Here is a 20011-nt window from a genome sequence, read left to right as displayed (position 1 = left end):
GTTGAATGTGGCTTTATTGGTATGCAGTGGTCACTTTGTTTTTCTCCCTTGAGTAATTTGCTAATGCCAGAACAAAGAGAAATTGGATTTTTTTGATGAAACAACCTGGGGGGGACAATCATACACAAGCTTCCGTGGTATGTTGTTTTCTTCTGTGTGTGCAAATCTTGTACCTGATAGTTTTATAAATTACAGCACTAGTGCATATTACATGTCTTGAAAATTAATGAACTGTCATCATATTGCCCCAAGTGCCTCCCCACTGCATCAGAGTCTGCATTTTGTATTTGAATGCAGTTCTTGGCTGGATGCTCAGAACCATTGAGGTGGTGCTGGAAATGGCATGGGGATGTTCTCAGCTACCACAGCATAAAATATAGTCATTAAATTTTCCTTTCTGATATCCAGGGCTTGTTGCAGAATGCCACCAAGTTCAGAAAAGGTGTATTGTTGATGTTGGCTGTGAATTATTGCATGTCCTTGGCGAAAACCCCGTGGTTGCCAGTTGGTCATCTTGGCTGTTTGAGTTCAGAAGTGAAGTTCTTAAGCTGATGGGTAGAATATTTAAGCGTGTCCTTTGATTTACCCATAGGGAAAGTGCAGTTAAAAAGCATTGGATCACTTCAGTGCAAGGGAGGAGAGGTTGTCCAGCTGTTCTCCCCTGCGTGCCTGTGTTTCCTTGCACATTATTTAATTGCTGATCTGAGGTAAAGAATTCTGTTTAGAAAGCAAAAGAAACAAACCCAAAAACCCAACCCTGAAAGATGAGCTGATGTCAGAAGTTTCCCTGGCCCTGGTGATGGGCAAATCTCCCTGTGTCCTTACATTTCACTTCAGGAAGGTTGTGAGAACAATCCCTGAGCCAAAAGAAAAAGCCCTGCAGGAAGTTGCTGCGCAAGGTCAGGTGTGGACTGTGCGTCTGCCAAAGGACTCATGTGCTCTGGTTTGCAGAGTCACCAACCCCCAGGGTCACTCAGCCCTCCTCCTGCCTCGCTGGGGCTCTGGTGGGTGCTGTGCTCTGGCTGTGCAGAGCTGGGCTCAGCTCTCTGCTCCCAGCAATAACTGCCTGGGTTTATTAGGTTTTTTTTAAAGGCTGTGCTGTCACATGGCATTAGCGGTCCTGCCTTCAGCCAGGCACAGCCTGGCACTGTTGCTTAGCAACTCTGATGATCTCCAAAATCCAAATTCCTGATACTTCAGAGAGCAGGAGGGACGGGAGATGCTACCTGTGGGGAGAGGGGGTCAGCTCTGGCCAGTCCCCAAATCGGTGCTGGGAGAGGTGGCAGGAGGAGTTGGACAAGCCAAGCATCAGCTCCAGCCTGCTCACGTTGGTGGGGGTACCTGGCTGAGGCAGGGCATGTTTTGGTTGGGCTTTTTGCTCTCTTCAGAGGGTGACTGAGGTCAGACAGGGAAGCAGAAAACAGGCTTTCCTAGGAATTGCCCTGCCTCACTTTCCCTCCTTGTATCCCCTTACAAGCATGTTCCTCCTTGGAAACCTGCCCCTCAGCAGAGGCTGTGGATGTTTAAATTGCAAGAGGAGCCATCACACAAGGGGTTTGGCATAAGAGCTGCTGCTCTGCAGCCCCATCTCACCAACTGTGCTCCCAAAGCACAGCTCCCCTCCTCTGCCATCACACCGTGGGATGGGGTAGCAGCCTCACAGCTGCCAAAATTACAGCTGCTCACTTGCAGCTGTGCTTCCAATCCTGCACCCCCTGGTCCCCAGGGAATGCCTTTATTCCAGCAGCATCCCCCAGTGGAGGGGAGACTGCTGTGGCCGATGTAAGGATGGCAGGAGAAACTCCTTGCCAGTAGTTCCACCTTCAGGATACATGTCCAGGGGGGTGAGGTTTAACCACAGCCTGTTAAAACTGGGCAGACAAAATCCCCTTTAATTTCAACATCCCTCTCTGACAAGGATGTGCCCTCTGAGCAGGTGCCTGTGCTGGACACTGAGCCCTCACAAACCCTGCAGGCTGCTCTCGCTCTGGGGGGAATGAGGAGATGGGAATTTAAGCTTCCTCCTCGCTGGGTGATGCCTCTCCCAGCCACACTTTCTGTGAGGGGACTGCTCTGCATTGCCTGTTTCCTTAGTCTGGATGAGTTTGTTGTGTAGAGGAGGAGTATGGGTGGGAGGAGGAGACAGGGAATGAGGGGTTTTAAGCAAAAGATCTCATTAGTTACTTATATCTGCCAGTTTCCATAGTAACTGGGGAAGAGAGGAAGCCTAAATCTGAGTGTGTCTGGGTAGCTGGATGCCTGAACCGTCCTTGACCCGTGTGTAGCTGCTCTGAAGCCTGGGGAGCAGCGGGGCTCAGCGAAGGGTCCAGGCTGCCCATGGAGCCGCTCCACAGCTCTGGTTATCAGCCCTGCCCTGGGGAGAGACAGCGGATCCAAGTCTCTGCATCAGGGTATGGATTCGTGGGGCCCTTTCTTTCCTCCTTCCACCATTCCCTGGTGCATGAACAGGCTCTGCTGTCCCCCCTTTAATCCCCCCGTGTGCCAGCACAGACTTGTGTCCGTTCTCAAATCTGGCACAGGCAGATCTTGGTGTTTGTAGGGGCAGGGGTGGATTAGAGCTTCAGGGTTACTTTGCTGCTTCTCTACTGCTGTCCTGCTCCCTGTGCTCCTTGAGATGGAAACTACATTTCCAGTCTCAAGGTGTTCAATGCAAGCTGGTTTAAGGCTGTTTCTCTCCCTTGTTTTTTGTCAAAAGTGCTCAACCTGCTAGTAATGGCCCAGCAGGGAGTTAAATTTCTCTTATTGGGCACCAGGAATGGGAATTTGCCAATGATGCTTATCAGATGTGGTGTCTTCCTCCCTGAGCCTTCCACCCAAAGGGTGGATGTGCCCCTTTCCTGGCATCCAAAGTCTGAGCTTTGCTCTTCTCTGTGCTGAGAAGCTCCTTGGCATCCAGAGATTGCTGGTGTCAGCCTTTGTGTTCTGTGTATTTGCCTCTGTTCTGGTTTCCTCTAAAGGTCCTGTAGAAGTAATGTGTGTCATGATGACATCCATACAGGTCTGCAGGTGAAATCACATATCAACTGAGGTCAGGCTGTGTGATAAAACTGTATCACAGCCCTGTGACGTCTAGAGACATGTCTGTGGGTTTCTACCTTTCAAGAAATTGCTTGAAAATAAAGGAAAGTATTTTTACTGCCTTGTATGACATTGATTTGGCCAGAAGTGTCTGCGTGTGAGGGAAGCAGGAGGGAGCTGTCAGGGTTGGGACAGGACCTCAGGGAGTGATCTTTGTGCTTTTCCAACTTCTTGTTCTGACCTTTGACTGCCTCCAGGTTAGCCTCCCTGCAGCTGATTGGGGGTTATGGATAAAACAGAGTGCTCTTACCCTCTGAGCTGCCTTGAGAGTCTTGCCTTGATAAAGGCAGTAAGTCCTGAATGACCCAGAGCAGTAAGTGAAAGCCCTGTAAACTGGCAAATACTTAGCAAAGGAGATCACAGCCTAAAAGAAAGAAGGTAGGTCCATGAAGCACATTGGAATTTTTATTCCTTGTGTCATGTTTGCTCCTGTCCCCAGGGAAGAAGTCAGAGTTTCATTGTGCACTTGCATCCTGGGAATGTCCCTCTGGGCTCTCCTGTCGCCGCAGATGATGAATCTGAATTAACAGATGTGTTTTTCTTCTTCCTTCTCTCTGAAGACACTGTCTCCAGCAAGCTGCAGAACAACAATGTCTACACCATTGCCAAGAGGAACGTGGAGGGCCAGGACATGCTCTACCAGTCTCTGAAGCTCACCAATGGCATCTGGATCTTGGCTGAGCTTCGCATCCAGCCGGGGAACCCAAACTACACGGTGAGGTGTCGGACCGTGGAGGGCACGTGGTGCAGGCTGGGATCCTGCTAACTCACCTCACATGCAGAGCAGCTTCTCCCCGCTCTGCCTAACGTGCTCATTTTGGGGGAGATCCTGTTAATTTGCCTGGGGGGGGTTAGGAGTGCCCACTGAACGGGGGAAGAAGTGAGGAACATCAGAATTCCGCTGCTGTGTTACCAGTGAGCTGGGACAGTGCCCGCTCAGCAATGAGCAGTTACTTGCCAAGGTTACCTGGAGATAAAGCCAAGAGATATTAGTGAGAAAGCATAGCCAGGATGCCCTTCCCCCTCTCACTGATGAGGGGTGATTTATGCCCTACAGGGGGGACTGGCTGGATGTCAGAGCCTTTTTGGCCTCGTGCTGGCATCAGCCTGGGGCTGGTGGGAAGGATGTTCCCTGTCCTGCCTCGTGCACCCCTGTAACTGTTCTCTTTGACTTTGCTCCCTTTCTGAGGGCCTGTGTGTCTGAGTGTCCTGGTATTAGAGGATTTATCTCCCGTTGGAAGCTGTGCCAGGAGCTTCAAGAAAAACCTCTGGTCACCCACGGGGTGAAAGCAAGAGTTGGAAGGTGATTTAAAGTGTTTGCACAAGGATTGATGGCACAAGCCTGGTCTCAACCTGATCTTTGCTTTAGAGAGGGGTGACAGCCAAGTTTGTGTCCATCAGGGCTGAGCAGAAGATCGTTAGAAGCCCTTGGGTTTAGTGCTGGGATTTACAGCATGAGGACGAGCAGGTCCCTTGTCTCAGTTTGGGGCCATGTCCCCTTCCTCCATGCCTGCTGGGGCACCTGCATTTGTTAAGGAATTTGGGAACCCCTCAGTGGGAGTTTGCATTCGTGTACCTCTGAAAAGGCAGTTTGGGGTTGGTGATGAAGAAAGCAGTACCAGGGGAAGTATTCTCTGTGACTGTCATCATCCACATCCGTGGGCTGTCCAACCCATGCCGTAGGTCAGACATTTCCAGCTGCTTCGTGGACACTGGAAGCTCCTGCCTCCCTTTGCACCTCCACTAACCTCTCCTCTCCTCTCCACAGCTCTCCCTGAAATGCCGAGCTCCCGAAGTGTCCCAGTACATCTACCAGGCCTACGATGCCATCTTGAAAAACTAACAGGAGATCAGCCTGTGCCTCACCCTGCGGAAGGAGGGGGGGGAAAAAGGGGTCCCCAAATCCTCCTTCACCGCTAGCGCGGGGGGAAAAGCACTCGTAACTGGAAGCAGCTGTATTCATGTGTAGGATTTCAGTCAAAGGCACTGATTAAACAAGGTAGCAATTAGTATCCACGTGCTAACGATGATAGGGAACAAACCCCTTTGGTATTTTTAGCGTCCATGGAGTTTGTAACCACTGCTTCGACTACTCCCATGTCCCCCTCGCCCCCCACTCATCCGTTCTCGTGGGCTTCTCCATTTTGTGCCAATGTTCAGTGTTTTCTAAATGGCTTTAGGTGTAGTTTCGATTTTGTAAAATACCGCTCATTGGGGAAAAAAAAAACAAAACAAAAAAAAAAAAACAAGCAAAAACCACACGTCCGCTCATTAAAACAAGGCAAAAGTGTCGAAAACATAACACTGCACTTTATTTTATATTTTTATACATTTTTTTTGAGTTTTTCTATTGTAATTGGCTCAAAGGGAAGGCGAATCCAAGGAAGCATTGGGAGCCCTGCAGGGAGGTCGGGCTCTAGCAGGGTGAGCACGGCCTCGGGGAACCAGGAACAGAGCCATCAGTTCGGTCCCTAAAGAGGGGTTTTTATTACACTTGTGCTGGCAGACTCGGCACTGCTTTGATGGTGTGTTTTCACTCCAGCCATCTCCCTGGCTCATTAGCTGCTGATTTGAGGAGCGAGGCTGCTTTTGCGTGGGGAGGAGCTGCAGGCCTAGATCGGCGACAGCGGTGGATGAAATGAAGGAAACGAGCCCGTTCTTAGATCAAAAGGCTCATGCCAGAGCTTCAGGTGTGGTCTCTGCATCCTCACCCATCTGCAGCCCCTCTTTTCCTGTTCTTTCCGTGCCTGCTGTGGCTGAACTGCCTTCTCGGCCGTCCCCCGAGCTGTGCCCCCCTCACCCGGCGCTGTGCTGGCCTCGGCAGTCCCCGAGGCTCCTGGTACATCCAGATGTGGCAGTGCCACTTCCCCGATGGGGCTGCGGGTGTCAGCTGTGCCCCTATGGAGAGGGGCCACTGCTGGCAGTGTCCCAGGATGCCAGGGGAGTGGAGAGGCTCTCCCTGTTCCCGTGCTGTCCCTCAGAACCCAGGCAGTGGCGTGATGGGAGATGGTTTGGGCTTGGCGGTGTTTGCTCCTTGCCAGCCTGGGGGCCTTCAGTTTCCAGCTGGGCTGACCTGAGCAGACCATGGAGCATCTTTCCCCTTTGCAGCTCAGCTCTGTGTGCCCAGAGGCACACGGTGACAAGGGCCAGCCGAGTTCCTGCTCTCACCCCCTGTCCCGAGCAGCTCCATGCCCTGGCCCCTCTTTTCTGACCTGTCCCTCGGGCCAGGACTGCTTCCCCTTCCTGTTCATGGCTGTGGATTCTCCCCATTGCAACCACTAAGTGCTGCAACAGCAGCAGTGAAAGCAAAGCCTCTTGCATGTCCCTGCTCCATCCATAGCTTGTCCTGCTTAATCCAAGTCCCTATCCAGCCCTCCCCAGCATGCTTGGACACCATTTCCTCCCCTGCTAACAAAGCTCTTGCGTGTAGCAACCCCCATGTCGTCCTTTTAGATGCCACTTTCAAAGTCAATAAATGTTTTACGGTGGGAGATCGTTCATCAGGGCTTTGGCACTGTGTGCAGCCAAGAAACCAGTGCTGGGAAAAGGTCACAGTGCTCTGGGAGAGACTCCAGCAGGGCCCAGGAGCTGCAGGACCTGAGGAAAGTGGTGTCCCTGTGTAGGAATCCCTGTGCTCTGGCTGGGGAAAAAGTGGGGCAGAGCTGGAGCCATCCAGCCCTTGAGCATGTGCTGGGAGGTGATTTGCTCCGAGCCCTGCGGGTGCACTGCAAAAGTCATTAACAGAGCAATTAAGGAAACGCCGGTGGCCCTGAGCAGGACGCTCTGTCAGGGCAGGGAGGAGAGTGTAGCTTCGACCTGGGGAGGGGATGCTGAGCACCCCCTTCTCTTGCCAGATTTCTTCCCAGCTTCCCGGGTGTGCAGGTGTCTGTGCCACAGGGCAGAGCCTGGGCTCCCGGGTGACATTCCGCCCTCCCCTCCTGCCGCCGCGCTCGCTCCAGTGTTGGCCGCGTCGTTGTGTTGCTCTCCAGGCTTTACCTGCCGTCCGTGTCAATAAACTCATTTCCACGATGCTGTGGCTGCGTGTGGCTCTGTGGGGCTGGGGAGAGGCTCTGCCCATGGGAGCAGCAGGGTGCAAGGCTGGGTTTGGTGGGAAGGAGACTGTTTGCTCACCGGTAGCTTTTTGGCTTCTTTTTCCACCCCAAATTAGGGACTTGCAGGGTGAGGAGGCAGCAAGTATCCTCAGTCTCTGACTGCTGCTCTCTCCTCATCTCAAAGGGCAGTGAGGACAGGCTCAGATGAGGGTCAGAAGATGGATGTACCCGTTTAGCCCTTTTGGGGCCCCAGGTGAGCTGTGTGCAGTGTGACCTGTTTTCCCTGTGGCGAAATGATAAAACCCTGGGTCAGTGATGCATTTTGGACCACTTTGCACTGGTGCTGTTGTTTTCCACAGGGCTTTGCCACTGCTGGTCCTGTCTCAAGCAGGATGGGTTGGGCTGCAAAATCTGTGTACAGGACCAGAACCGAACTCGGGTAACCCCAAGCTCAGTACTTGAAGTGGCCAGAAATACAACAGAACAAGCAGCAGGTTTGGGAGGTGTTGCTCTGGAGCAGAGCAACTCTTTCCCTCTCCCCTGCCCAGCTTTGGCTTAGCAGCACTTGGAGATTTGGGCACTTCCACCCTCTGTGAAGAGCAGGTACTGTATCAACCCGTGTTGCTCTGCAGGGGGATGGTTTTGTGTTAGAAGCAGGTGTATGTGCCGAGTAACAGCAGTGCCAGGCTGGTTTGGGGTCACTGATCTTGCTGTTCTGTTCCTTCATGCATCCCTGGTGTACCTGGGGTGGGATCATCATTTCCCACTGGGGGTCACCTCCTGCCGTGGTGCTGGCAGTGAGCCTGGAGCAGCGTTTGGCCCAACAGGATCAAAAACTGCTGTGAGATGCTCGGGGCTCTGCCCTGCCAGCTGCTGTCCCCTCACATCCTGTGGCAAAGGGAAAGGTTTCTCTCTCCCTCTCTGTTCTACTGTGGGACAGGGACCTCCCAGGTTGCTCCTTGCTACTCTGGCTGGAACTGGGGCCAGCCCCACTGTGCTGGGTGGGCTTCCCAAAATCCCTGCTGCTCCTGCTGGTCCTGTGCACATCCTGCCTCAGTGCATGTGCTGAGGGCCAGCACCAGGTGACAACAGGTCCCTGAGCCCATGATGAGGTGTGGGAAGAGGCAGGGACTCAGGTGAGGATTTTGGAGACTGTGGCTGAGGCTGGGGCTGACTGCAGCCCCCCGAGCCATCAGCTCTGCCTGTCCCCTGCTGCCACCTGCATGCCAGGACACGAGAGCTCTTGGATGGATGATTTTAGGTTTGCATCAGACTCCTGTCGCTGAGGCTGGGATAAGCCTCCCAACCAGTGGGGATGTGCCAGGATCCAGCCCCACTCCCCTCCCCCCTCCCTCGTATATTAAGTTTCACACATAAAACTGCAACCGAAGAGCATCTTAGAGGGAGCTGCTAAAAATAGCCCCGAGGCTGGAGCCTGAATTGTGCAGAAGAGTTCGTGTGCAGCCTGATCCCTTCCCTCTCCCGAAAACATTCCACAGCTCAAGACTGCTTTGTGGTGATCCGGGGAAGGGGAGCAGCATCTAAGGCTGGTAATAACCCCAGGGACACATAAATATTCCCCTAGCTGCGAGCACCAGGCAGCTGTGCAGGGAAATAACCCCCAGATCTCCAAAAGCCTGGGTGTAATGTGGGACAGGGCAAAGGGGCTGTGACTCCCATTGCCTGGCACTGATCCCAGTCCCAACCTTGGTGCAGGGTGGCACAAAGGCAGTTGTGTATTTTGCCACCTGCCCTTGTCCCTCCCCCCCAGCCGTGGGGCTGTGTCTGCCGTCCCCTTGTCCCCCGGGGAGGATATGGCATTGCATTTCCACTTGCACTCTCTCCTCACCCTGCACAGGAGCCTCCGGAGATGGTGTTTTTTCCAGCCAAAGGTGCTGACGAGGCTGGGGGGAGCTCGGCCAAGCCGTGGCCGGTGTTTGGGCTCAGCCAGACCCACAGAGGCTCCCCGGTGCCCACCGGTGTCACGGTGAGCTGGAGCAGGGTTTGGGGTCTGCTTCGAGGAGCAGAGAGGTGCAGGGAGCCCACCAGCGTGTCCCGGGGGCCTGGACCACACTCACGGAGGTGTGACCAGCACCTTCCCTCTGTCCAGCACGCAGGTAAATGCTCTGTGCAGGGTGACCCAAAATGCAGACTCTGCAACAGAAATGTCCTTCTCTGGCACCATCCTGGGCTGAGAGTCCCCCCCGGTGCCAGCGGGCACAGAGAAACCCCCAGGGGCTGGCACAGCAAGAAGGTGAAGTGATGTGCCCAAGAGCACAGCGGGCAGTGGTGTCAGAGGGGGGAAAGACTCCCTGGGAGGGGTCCTACCCTCCTTCCCCGAAGGAGTCTGGCCGGGGGGGCTCGTACAGGGTGGGCATGAGAGCGCAGATGCCGCTGGGCTCCGGGAAGGGAAGGGGTGACGGCGCTGCACCCAGCACAATGCAGGGGGGACATGGGAGGGTCTTTTCCCATCGGCACCTCCCCAGAGCCCCGGGAGAAGCCGGTGACCCTCCTGGGTTCCTGCGGCTCGCTCTGGGCATTCGTTGCCTCCTTTCCCGGGCGCTGCCTCCTTCCCTGCCTGGCCACTGCCTGTATCCCTCTCCGGGCATCCCCTGCAGCTCTGCCTGGGCTGAGCGTCTTTCCCTCCGCGGGCGCTGCCTGCATCACTCCCGGGCATCCCTGCCTGCATCCCTGCCTGAGCTCTGCCTCCCTTCCTCCCTCCCTCCCTCCATCGCTCCCCAGGCGCTGCCCGCCTCCCGCGCGGGCATCCCCGCCATCCCACCGGGCGCTGCCTCCATCCCTGCCCGGGCAGCGCCTGCCCCCGCGCCGTGCCCCGGACGGGCTCCCCGCTCCCCGCCGCCGCCCCCCGGTCTCTCCGCGCCGGGCGGGGGCCGGGCCGGGCCGGGGCTCTGCAGCGGGGCCGCCCGCCCCGCACCGGGCTCGCCGCATGGCTCCTCCGCCCGCCGGGGCGCCGCCGGCCCGGGCCACCGCTGCAAGGTACGGGGGGTCTGCCGGGAACGGGGGGACGGGGGGGCAAAGTTACCGCTGGGCAGAGCCGTGGGGGGGACTGGGGGGGACTGGGATGTCGGGGGGATGGGGGGTCCCCAGCGAAAGTTGAGCGGCGGCGCTCCCCGCTCCCCTCCGCCCCGCCGGCACGAGGGGCGCGGGTGTCCCTTCCCGGTGTTCCCCCCCACCCGGTACCCCCAGCCCCAGCCACCCACCGCGGCCGGGGGTGCTGCGCTGCCCGCCGCGGCCAGAGCATCCCCGGGAGGGTCGGGGCGGGATGCGGGATGTGCGGGATGTGCGGGATGCGGGGTGCGGGATGCTGCCGCCGCCCCCTCCCCGTGGGGGTCCGGGCTTGCTCCTCCGAGTGCCCCCGGCGTCGCGGGGTGCCCAAGGTCCCACCGGAGGCCGGAGCCCCCTTCCAGGAGCCCCCTGTGAGCCCCTGCCCGGCCCTGCAACCCACTGAGCCCGGCCTGGTGCTGAGTGCCCGCGGCCCCCCGGCTGGTCCTGCTCCACCAGCCCACCGTGGGCTCCCCCGAGGGGTCCCCCCACTGCACCTCAGATTCCCACAGTGGCTGCTCATGGGGCTGGGGGCCTCCAGGTCGGCCTCAGATGTTTTGGGGTGCAAGCTGGGGCCCGTGAGTGGTCCCCGTGTGCCAGCATAGAGGGGAACAGGGTTTTTGGGGTGGCACAGTAAGGCTCAGCCTGTGCCCCACTTCCAGGGAGCCCTGCAGGCACTGGGTTTCCAGTTGTGTTGCTCCGTCACCCTCCAGCCCCACAGAGGAGCTGGGGAAGCTGCTGCAAGGAGGAAGGGTTTGTGGGTATGGGGTTGTCCCTGCAGCAGAGATGCCCCCCGGGACTTGCAATGACAGTGCTGTCTGCTGGTGGAGAAAGGCCCTGGCAGGGTCGGGCATGGGGGCTCCTGCACCCCCTGTTTCCCTGCATTTGGCACGGAAACACTCCTGCTACCAGGGCTGGGGGCAGCCAGCACCCCAGGGGACAGCCCCAGCAGCAGAGGGTGACAGGATCCCCAGTCCTGCTGCAAGGGGGGTGAGGATGGTGTGAGCCATGGCCCAGCTTGGGGAACTGCAGGAAGCACATCCACTCCAGCACCCCGCAGTGAGAACCTCTGTGCCCAGGCTCTCCCTGGGGCAGATAATCCCCGTAGAACGGGCCGAACAGGATGTTTGAACCAGACACTTTCTGCTGCTGCCCTGTGCTTTGGGCATGGTTTTCAGGGAAAATGGACCAGAGCATCACAAATTGGTCAAAACATCCACACTTTGGGATGAAGCACAAGCTGCTTCCTAGTGATGACAGCAAGCAAAAGTGGGACTCATCCCCTCATCCTTGCTTGTTCCCATCACAGCTCCTGGTCGGGAGCCCACTGCCAGCGGGTGTTTGGACTCCTCAGACTCAGACTCAGCTCCCAAATTCCCATGTGTGGGTTATCACCCTGTGTCCCCCCACACGTGTGGCCCTGCCAGCAGCTTGTGGGCTCACCCCGTCAGCTGGCTCGGAAATTAGTCTCCATCAAGTTAATTGCCCAGCCGCTCAAAGCCTGAAATTAAACGTTAAAGCTGTCGCTCGCAGGCACAGAGCAACCTCCCCCCGCCCCAGCAAAAGGCAATTCCAGCTGTCCAAGCGGAGGGAAGATGGATTCCCTGCCTTGGGGCAGCACTGGGAAGGAGCAGCCGGTGACAGTCCCCACCGTGCTACGGAACAAGTCCCCAGCACAGCCTGGGATCTGCTGCTGACAGGCTGAGCAAACCCTGAGCCACAGACACACCCTTTCCTGGAGGTCTCCTTGCTCTGGTGCTGAAAGGGAGGAATGTGCCTGTGAGAACCTTCCCAGAACGAAGTTCACTCAAATCCTGGCTCTCCTTGGCTGTGTGGGGTGGGAGGCTCCAAAGGAGACCCCGATGTCCCGCAGTGCTGAGATCATTGTCCAACCCTGGGGCTCCCTGGTGTAACCCTTTTCCACAGGCTCCTGCTTCCAAAAATATCCCCTGAAGTAACAACAGCGTGACACCGGGGTGTCTCTAGGATCTGACCAGCTTCTCCTTGGCCTTGCAGTGACGGGCTGTCCCGGAGGGGAAATGCATCCTGAATGGGGCTGAGGCCCCCTGCACGGGAATATGCAGCCTCGGCACCGCGGAGGCAGCACCAGGGCAGCGGCCGGCGCGCGGCGGAATGGTGGCAACGTTCAAGATCGCCGTGCTGGGAGCCCAGGGCGTGGGCAAGAGTGCCATAGTCCGGCAGTTCCTCTACAACGAGTTCAGCGAGGTCTGCGTGCCCACCACGGCCCGCCGCGTCTACCTGCCCGCCGTGGTCATGAACGGCCACGTCCACGACCTGCAGATCATGGACTTTCCCCCCATCACCGCCTTCCCTGTCAACACCCTGCAGGTAGGGGTGCTCCCGAGGGGACCTCCACCCTGGGGGGGTCTCTGGTGACCTCCCTGGGCTTTTGCTGTGTAACTCCATGGGGTCCTGGTTCCTCCTCTTCTCCCTCCCTGTCAGGGTTTGGTTGCTAAAAGCGAGGGATTGTGTCCTCATGGATACTGGCTGAGCAGGTCCAGGATAAAGTGCCTTTTAAAGCTTGATGGCAGCAAATGCAAGAGACAGTGTTCCCACTCCAAGGAGCATGGCTCTGGGATTGCCCACGGCCACATCCAGCTGAGTGGTGGATCCTGGAGCACTGGGATCCAGTTCTGTGGCTGTCAGGGAAAATGCTAGAGCATTAAGGTGGAAATCAGGGGTTCCTGGAGAGCCAGACCCCTGATGTACCCACTGCCTAAGCCAGGCAGAGCAGGGCTGCTTGTCTCCTCCTGGGAGTGGCCATCACCCCCCAGCATTGCCTGGGCTCATTCTTGGAGTGCTGAATCCACCAGCTCCTCCTCAGCCCCACTGTGCTCTCAGGTGCTTCCAAAGCATCCACAAAAGGCACTGTGGGGCTGGAAAGTGCTGACCAGTGCTGACCATTTTGGGGGGGGCGGGTAATGGGGGAAAAAGAGGATTTTAACTCATGCCATAGCCCCATCCCAGAGGCACAAGTTGTGTCACTGCTGTTGGAAAAGGAGCTGCAGGTGCCCAACCACGACCACAGCCATGCTGGAGGGCAATGCCATCAGTGGGGCCACCTCAGTTAATTACAGTGTTCCTGTGCCCAAGAGGGAGGGGGTTACAGGGGCCCTGTATTGCTCCAAGAGTCCCTGTGCCATTGGGCAGGAGGTGAAGCGAGTGCTCCAGGGGCAAGGAGCAGGTTTGAAAATTAATCAGTGAGTGCAGGGAACGAAAGGTCAGCGCGAGAGACAGCCCCAAACAGCAAAGGGTAATTTATTGACACGGCAGCCGACGGTAACACACTCGATTAACTCCCTGCCTTGCTGCACTCAAGTGGAGGCGGCCGGTGGGAACAGATGGAGGTTTCCAGGGAGGAGAGGGTGCTCAGGAGGATGGCTCCCAGGGGAAAGAAGAGGACCATGGTGGAGGATACGGCTCTGCCTGCTGGGAAACATCACTAGACTCTGCTCCGTGCCCAGGAAAAGTGTCCCTGCATCCCTCCCGGTGATGTCCTGGGAGAGGAGCAGGAGCCAGTGGCTCTCTGACATCCTGCTCCAGCAGTGCAACCCTTCTACAGCTCAAGCATCCCGGGAAGCCTGCACTGCATGAGGAAAACCATGCTGACATCACAGCGCCGGAGCGAGCTGCACCCCGGTGTGGTGAAATAGCTGCGATCTGTTATCTCCCAGGTGTATCAGGGCTCGGTGTAACCCGAGACGCTGCTGCTCCACCCGCCTGCGTCTCTGAGACTGAGGATCTCCCCAGCACCTTCTCCCCTCGGTGGACAGAGAGGGGCTGTGTCATTCTGTTCACTCTGAGCTCCTTCCTGTGCAGTCGTCTGCGATGGAGACCAACCTGCACCCCAAACCCCTCTTTTTCCCAGTTCCCTTCAGTCCTAGGTCTTCTCATTTTGCTTCATTCCAATTATAAACTCAGAAAGGGCTGATTCATGGTTCTGAAGGGGTTTGCTCAGGGAGAAGTGATGCCTTTCCCCCTTGGAGCATCTGTCTCCTTTCCAGAAGCGCTCAGGAGGGTTTGCAGTGCTGCCTTCACAGGCTACCATTCCTGGTCCCACTGCTGGGATGGGAAAGTGGCTGGAAGTGGGGCAGATTTTCACTTACAGCATGGGAAAAAATCCTGTTGTTCCCAGAACCCCAAAACTTTCACAACAGCATGTATTTCTTCCAACTCCAAATTTTGGGTTTGGAGAGGCCACCCCTGCCTCCCTCTGCACTGGCTCCTGATCTTTTTCACACAGACCTGGTTCCTGAGCAGCCACTGCTCCTCTCCTGTCCCCGTGTCCCCTCCAAACAGATCTGCCATCACCTTCCCTCTCTGACCCACAGAACTGCTGGTCCATCACCCTCAGGTCCATGGGGATGGGGCTCAGCATTCTCCTCACCTGCCCTGCCCAAAGAGCAGGGTACATCACTAATTGACACACCTAATTAGGAGCTCTGCAGGATGAAGCTTTTACATCCAGGGCAGGGGGCTGCATTCGACCCCACTCCCAGCTCACCACTGTGTGTTAGACAGGCTGTGGGTGCAGACACAGCTGTGCAGGGCCGGTCACGGAACAGAGATGAGATGGGTGCTGGGTGTCGGGGCTGGAGAGTGTTCAGCCCCCTTGCTGCCTGCTGGCAGCAGTGTGGGGCATCCCCTGGGCCCAGCAGCGGGGCTAAGCCAGGATTGATCCCTCTCTGCACCTTGCAGGAGTGGGCGGACGTGTGTTGCAGGGGGCTCCGGAGCGTCCATGCCTACATCCTGGTCTATGACATCTGTTGCTTTGACAGCTTCGAGTACATCAAAACCATCCGCCAGCAGATCCTGGAAACAAGGTAGGCACCACTTTGGGGGATGATGCATCCTGCCCTGTAGCTCTCAGCAGAGTGGTATGTCTGATCCCAGTGCTCCCCTGCTCTTGGAGCTGGAGATGAGATATCAGACTGGGACAAAACCCCTTTGCAGGGCTGGAAACCCAACAGCAACATCAAAACTGGGACTGAGGGCAGGAGAAGGAGCAGGACCCTGGGCAGGTACCCCCTGTGGGTGAGGGCAGCCATCCCTGGGAGAGAAGCTGTGGGTGGCATGGTGGGTGTCTGTCTATGGAGAGGGACAAGAGGATAGGACAAGGGGAAGCACATCCCACTCAGCAAGCCAAAACCAAGAGCCAGTTTGGGATGGGTTGAGCTCTTCTGGGCCAGTCAGTCATCACGCTGTGCCAGTCATCACACTGTGCCCCCGTCCCCTTCTGTCCCCCCTCACCTCCCGCCCTCCCCAGGGTCATTGGCACCTCGGAGACGCCCATCATCATCGTGGGCAACAAGCGGGACCTGCAGCGGGGCCGGGTGATCCCGCGCTGGAACGTCTCCAACCTGGTGAAGAAGACGTGGAAGTGCGGCTACATCGAGTGCTCGGCCAAGTACAACTGGCACATCCTGCTGCTCTTCAGTGAGCTCCTCAAGAGCGTGGGCTGTGCCCGCTGCAAGCACGTCCACACCACCATCCGCTTCCAGGGCGCCCTGCGCAGGAACCGCTGCACCATCATGTGAGCCCCCCCTGCCCCGGCGGACCCCCCTTCCTCGGGCACCGCGGCTCCCCAGCAGCACTGGAGTCTCTGCTCTCCGTGGGGGTGATGCTGCGGCGGGAGCTGTGCTGGAGGCACCTCAGGGTTGGCTTCCCGCTGGCGCTGGCTCCCTGCGGTGACATTTGGGGACAGCGCACCTTGGGCAGGGTGATGTGGTGGCCAGTGGCAGGTTGGAGCAGTTGGATGGCTGGAGGTAGTGATGGGTGAGGGAGGTCCCTGACTAAGCCCCCAGGCCCTCCCTGAGCCTCAGCTTGAGGCTGAAGCCGTCCCGGGGGGGTTGTACATGGCACCGGAGGGTGGAGGAGATGCTTCTGAGGGTGCCCAAATTTTGGCTGTCAGGTCCATCCTTGCCAGTTCCTTCTCTGGCAGCACAGGGGCAATGCTTGCTGCTGCCTGCCATCCCCTACCCCTGGAAGGGAATGATCCAGCACCTCTATCCTGATGTGCTGGGGGTGGTTCCATCGCTGGGGCACAGGGAGACAGGAGTCCTGTTTTCCTCCCTTCAGAACTGGGGTTTCTCCCCTTGGAGGACAGAGCAGCCTCCAGCAAGAGGCCAGGTTACACGGGATCTCTTTTAGGTCAGTTGGGTCAGATTTCCAGGTGGAATTTCCGGAGGAAAGCAAGAAAGGAGGAAAAAAATAATAATAAAGCCCCCATCCTGCCCCTTACATCCCCAGAGTGCCGGGAGCTGCCTCCCCAGGGCTCTCAGTCCTCCTCTGCCCCAGCCCAGCCCAGGAAGGCTCCTCCTCCCGGCCAGCCCGTCGAACACCAAATAATCTCGGAACGCTCCTTGCCGGGCAGGTCACCCCTCCGCTACCTCGCGTCCCGTGCTCAGCCAGCGGCCGGCTTTGCACGGCTTCCACCCAAGCCCCCGGTGTCTCCCGGGCGGGTGGGCAGCCCCCTGTGCCGCCGCACCCACCGGCGGTGCCGCGAGCTCCCACCCGCGCCGGGTTTTCCCGTGGTCATCCTGCCTCCATCCCGGTGAGACGCGGCCCTGGGAAGGCAGCCTCCGAAGCAATAGGGAGCTGGAGTTGCATTTGTGGTTACATTCCTGCTTGTTTGTTTTTCTTTTTTTTTTTTTTTTTCTCTCTGCATATCCCTATCAGGGAAGCGAGCCTCTCTCATTTAATTTTTTTATTATTTTTTTTTTAGTCTTTCAGCACGTCTTTTTCCCCCCAGATTTGCAGCTCGCCTGCGTCCTGTCCTGCAGGGCCAGGTGGCAAAGGGCAGCCCCTGTTAGGAAACGGTGGTGGGGCAGCGAGAGCTGAGCAAGGGGCCGTGGTTTCTCCTTGGCTGCCCCCTGCGAGGCACGGGGGAAATACCATCCTCACCTCCCGAGGCAGGATTTGTGGCTGGTCCATCCCCCAGCAAAACCATCCCCGTGACTCCTGGTGTAACAGGGAGGTGCAGGTATTCAAGGTATTCAGTGCTGCTCCGGGCAGTAAAGCAGAAGGACACCAGTCCTTCTTCCCCCCACAGCCAGGTGTCCATCGCCCAGCAGCATCACCGTGCTCTTGGAAACACTTCCTATGAAAGGCAGGTCCAGCTGAGCTCCAACACGGTGCATTCCACCACCCCACCCCTGCTCCAGGGCCGGGGACAGGGGGTCACCCTGCTCCCTCCCTGCTTGGGGAACCAAACCCCTTGATCGAAAAAAATACAGAAAAAAAAAAGAAAGAAGAAAATTAAGGGTTAAAAAAGAGACAAGGCAATGGGAGGACACGATTCCATCTCAGCCAGGAAGGGCAGTGGCACTTGTCACCATCCCTTGCCTTCATGGCAAACCCAGCTTCCCCATCCGACCTCATCCCGTCAGGATTTATGAACATGTGCAAGTCCACTTGTAGACCTCTGGCTAGCTTTATCCCTCCAAATTGTCTGAGAAGGAAATTCCTTGGTAAATGCTAATAATAAAGCATTTATAAAGTGCTCCGACGTACACATATCAACGACTAAGCCAATACATTGTTTGTTACAACCCTGTAGCCTGCAGTTTATAGCACAATTAGTTACAGGTTTTTATAGCATCTCTTTAGTATTTTGAAAAAAAAACCACAAAAAAAAGGTTATAAATATAATTGTTATATTCTATTGTACTTTATAGACAGAGGAAGTTATATTAGTAATAATAACTCTCACTGCTTCGTCAGCATTTCCCAGCTCCCAAGAAAACGAGGGCTACAAAAAGAGCCGCTTTCCCAAAAGCCCAGGAGGGGGTAGGTGGTGGTATCCTGGGTGGTGGTACCTCGGGTGCAGGCAGGGACTCTGAGGCAGGACGTGTCCAGGCACGCAGGAATCGGAGCACTCAGGAGCACAGCAGCAGCAACAAGCACCTCGTGCCTCACCCCTACTCACACCTGTAGTACAAAGTGTTCCCACTTCCCCAACACCACCCTGGTCCTGCTGAAAGCAACCTGCTCCTGGGCCTGGGAGAGGCTGGGATGTCCCCACCACTGTCGCCAGGACAGTGCTGTGTTTCTGCCCCCGTGCGTGTGGAGGTGATGCCTGGGTTTGGCTCAGCCCCACCAAGGATGCTTCCCTTTCCTCCTCCTCCTCCTGCCCCGGTGAGCATCCCAGTTGCCTGGACTTGGCTTTCCTTTCCCTCCTGGACTTCTTGTCGGAGATTCCCAAGGTGTCTACACCGCCTATAATGCCCTGCACCCCCTTCTTTGAAATCGAATTAAAAATCAGGTCTGTCCCCCCTTGTTCTGTACCCGCCTCAGGAGTATTTTTGCAAGCAGGTTTTGCATCCCCGGAGCCCCAGGGCTCATCTTTACTGTCTCTGCAGGGGTGTGGGGCTGGCTTTGTCCCCTCTTGGGAGATGGGGATCCATGGCCCCCGTGGGGCTCCTGGAGGGACCTTTGTTGTGCCCACAGGGAGCAGACTGGCAGCCGTGACTCCCCCATCAGGATCATCCTCTCTCCCTCCTCACCCACACAAAACCAAGTGTGGAAACAGAAGAGCTTTGGTCCATCTCTATTGCACAAACAGCATTGCTGGGTCCGTGGTGCAGGCTCAGGGTGTGGCCCCATGACTCTCAGGGACAGCCACCCCACCCCCCCGAGGTGACCACGACCCCTCTGGTTCTCCCACCTTCACCCACAAGGAAGCTCGTAAGGGTCAGCAAGGGGCCCTTCCAGTGACCCCCCAACCCAAGTGACTCAAACACTCATTAAGGCTCTTGGAGCTGTGAGACATGAGGCTCATTAGTCCCATGGTACAGACGGAGAAGTCTGAGGTTCGAGATGTTTTACACCTTTGGATGCCAGGGGTGCGGCGTCCCTGCTTCAGTGGGGGCTACACCCCTCTTCCCTGCAGAAAGCACCCCATGCTCTCAATTCGGGGCTGGATTTTTGCACCCAAAACAGCACAAAAACGCCTGTTTATCCAAAGAATTACCAGTAAAAAAAAAAAAAATAAAATCCGCAGGGAAGGAGGGCGTGTAGCTCCGAAGAGCGAGGCGGGAGGACCCCCGGGCTGCCCGGGAGCAACCCCACCACGCCGCCCATGCCAGCCTCGGGCACTGCAGCTCCAGCTTCAGCTGGACCCCTCGCTCCTGTTTCTGGAGTGAGGGGTCCGTCCCCACCGGCACTCGGGGAGGGCTCAGACCCAGGACTCCTCATCATCCTCGGTCAGCCAGGCGCTGCAGTCGGCTGGGGAGGGCTTGGCCGGGGGGCGTGTGCTGCCGGGCGGGGGGGGTCTGGGTGGCCCCGAGGGGCGATGCTGGCCCCGGCGGGCAAGCGGGCGATGCCCCAGCGGGGTGGGGATGCGCGAGGGGCGCTTGCCTGGCCTGTGGTCCCGCCGGGGACGCACCTTGGGCCGCAGCTTCAGCTTGTAGATGGAGGGCACACGCTCAGGCTTCTTCAGACACCGCCGGGGCTTGGGGACGTTGTTGGCCCTCACTCCTTGTGGGGTCTGGGACCCCACTCCCAGCCCCTCTGCTTCCCCCCTGGTTGGGAGGGTGGTGGGCTGTGGGGCAGCTCGTGGCGGTGTTTTGGGGACCTGTCTCCCCAGCCCCACAGGGCACAGGGGATGCTGCCTGCGGGAGAGCTCCTCCACCACCCTGTCATAGCCGGGGGGCTGTCTGTGCCCCCAGCACCCCCGAGGACTCTTGCTCCCATCACCAGGGCCACAGGCTCCCCTCGGTTCATCCCCTGGCACCCCAGGTCCCTCAACACCCCCAGCCCTTGGGTTCAGGGCTGGG

At 57.3% G+C, this 20011-nt stretch overlaps 2 protein-coding genes across 9 annotated transcripts in view; both read left to right on the top strand.

Moving 5' to 3' along the window:
* The window catches only part of AP2B1 (adaptor related protein complex 2 subunit beta 1), a 79440-nt gene extending 72311 nt beyond the window's left edge, over window positions 1-7129 (top strand). For all 6 annotated transcript variants that reach the window (XM_051810085.1, XM_051810081.1, XM_051810082.1 and 3 more), the window contains 2 exons: window positions 3660-3814; window positions 4868-7129. In XM_051810085.1, coding sequence (XP_051666045.1) covers window positions 3660-3814; window positions 4868-4942 — 230 coding nt within the window. In that variant the 3' untranslated portion in view covers window positions 4943-7129. The remainder of the gene's footprint in view (window positions 1-3659; window positions 3815-4867) is intronic.
* A 2019-nt stretch (window positions 7130-9148) lies between these two features.
* RASL10B (RAS like family 10 member B) lies at window positions 9149-18518 on the top strand. 3 transcript variants are annotated; one of them, XM_051809488.1, is made up of 4 exons: window positions 9149-9268; window positions 12231-12563; window positions 14934-15058; window positions 15502-18518. In XM_051809488.1, exons 2-4 carry the CDS (start codon window positions 12348-12350, stop codon window positions 15770-15772), a joined length of 612 nt encoding a protein of 203 aa, XP_051665448.1. In that variant the 5' UTR covers window positions 9149-9268; window positions 12231-12347; the 3' UTR covers window positions 15773-18518. The 3 variants fall into 3 exon arrangements, with proteins under 3 accessions (XP_051665448.1, XP_051665449.1, XP_051665447.1); XM_051809489.1 differs by lacking the exon at window positions 9149-9268 and adding an exon at window positions 9322-9405; XM_051809487.1 differs by lacking the exon at window positions 9149-9268 and adding an exon at window positions 9552-10148.
* Window positions 18519-20011: the final 1493 nt, after the last annotated feature.

The sequence above is a fragment of the Manacus candei genome, unplaced genomic scaffold, assembly GCF_025592945.1.
Source record: "Manacus candei isolate 608988 ecotype Guabito, Panama unplaced genomic scaffold, ASM2559294v1 h1tg000076l, whole genome shotgun sequence".
Taxonomy (NCBI): domain Eukaryota; kingdom Metazoa; phylum Chordata; class Aves; order Passeriformes; family Pipridae; genus Manacus; species Manacus candei.
Note: the sequence above shows the minus strand (reverse complement) of the source record. Positions and strands in the feature narration are given on the sequence as shown.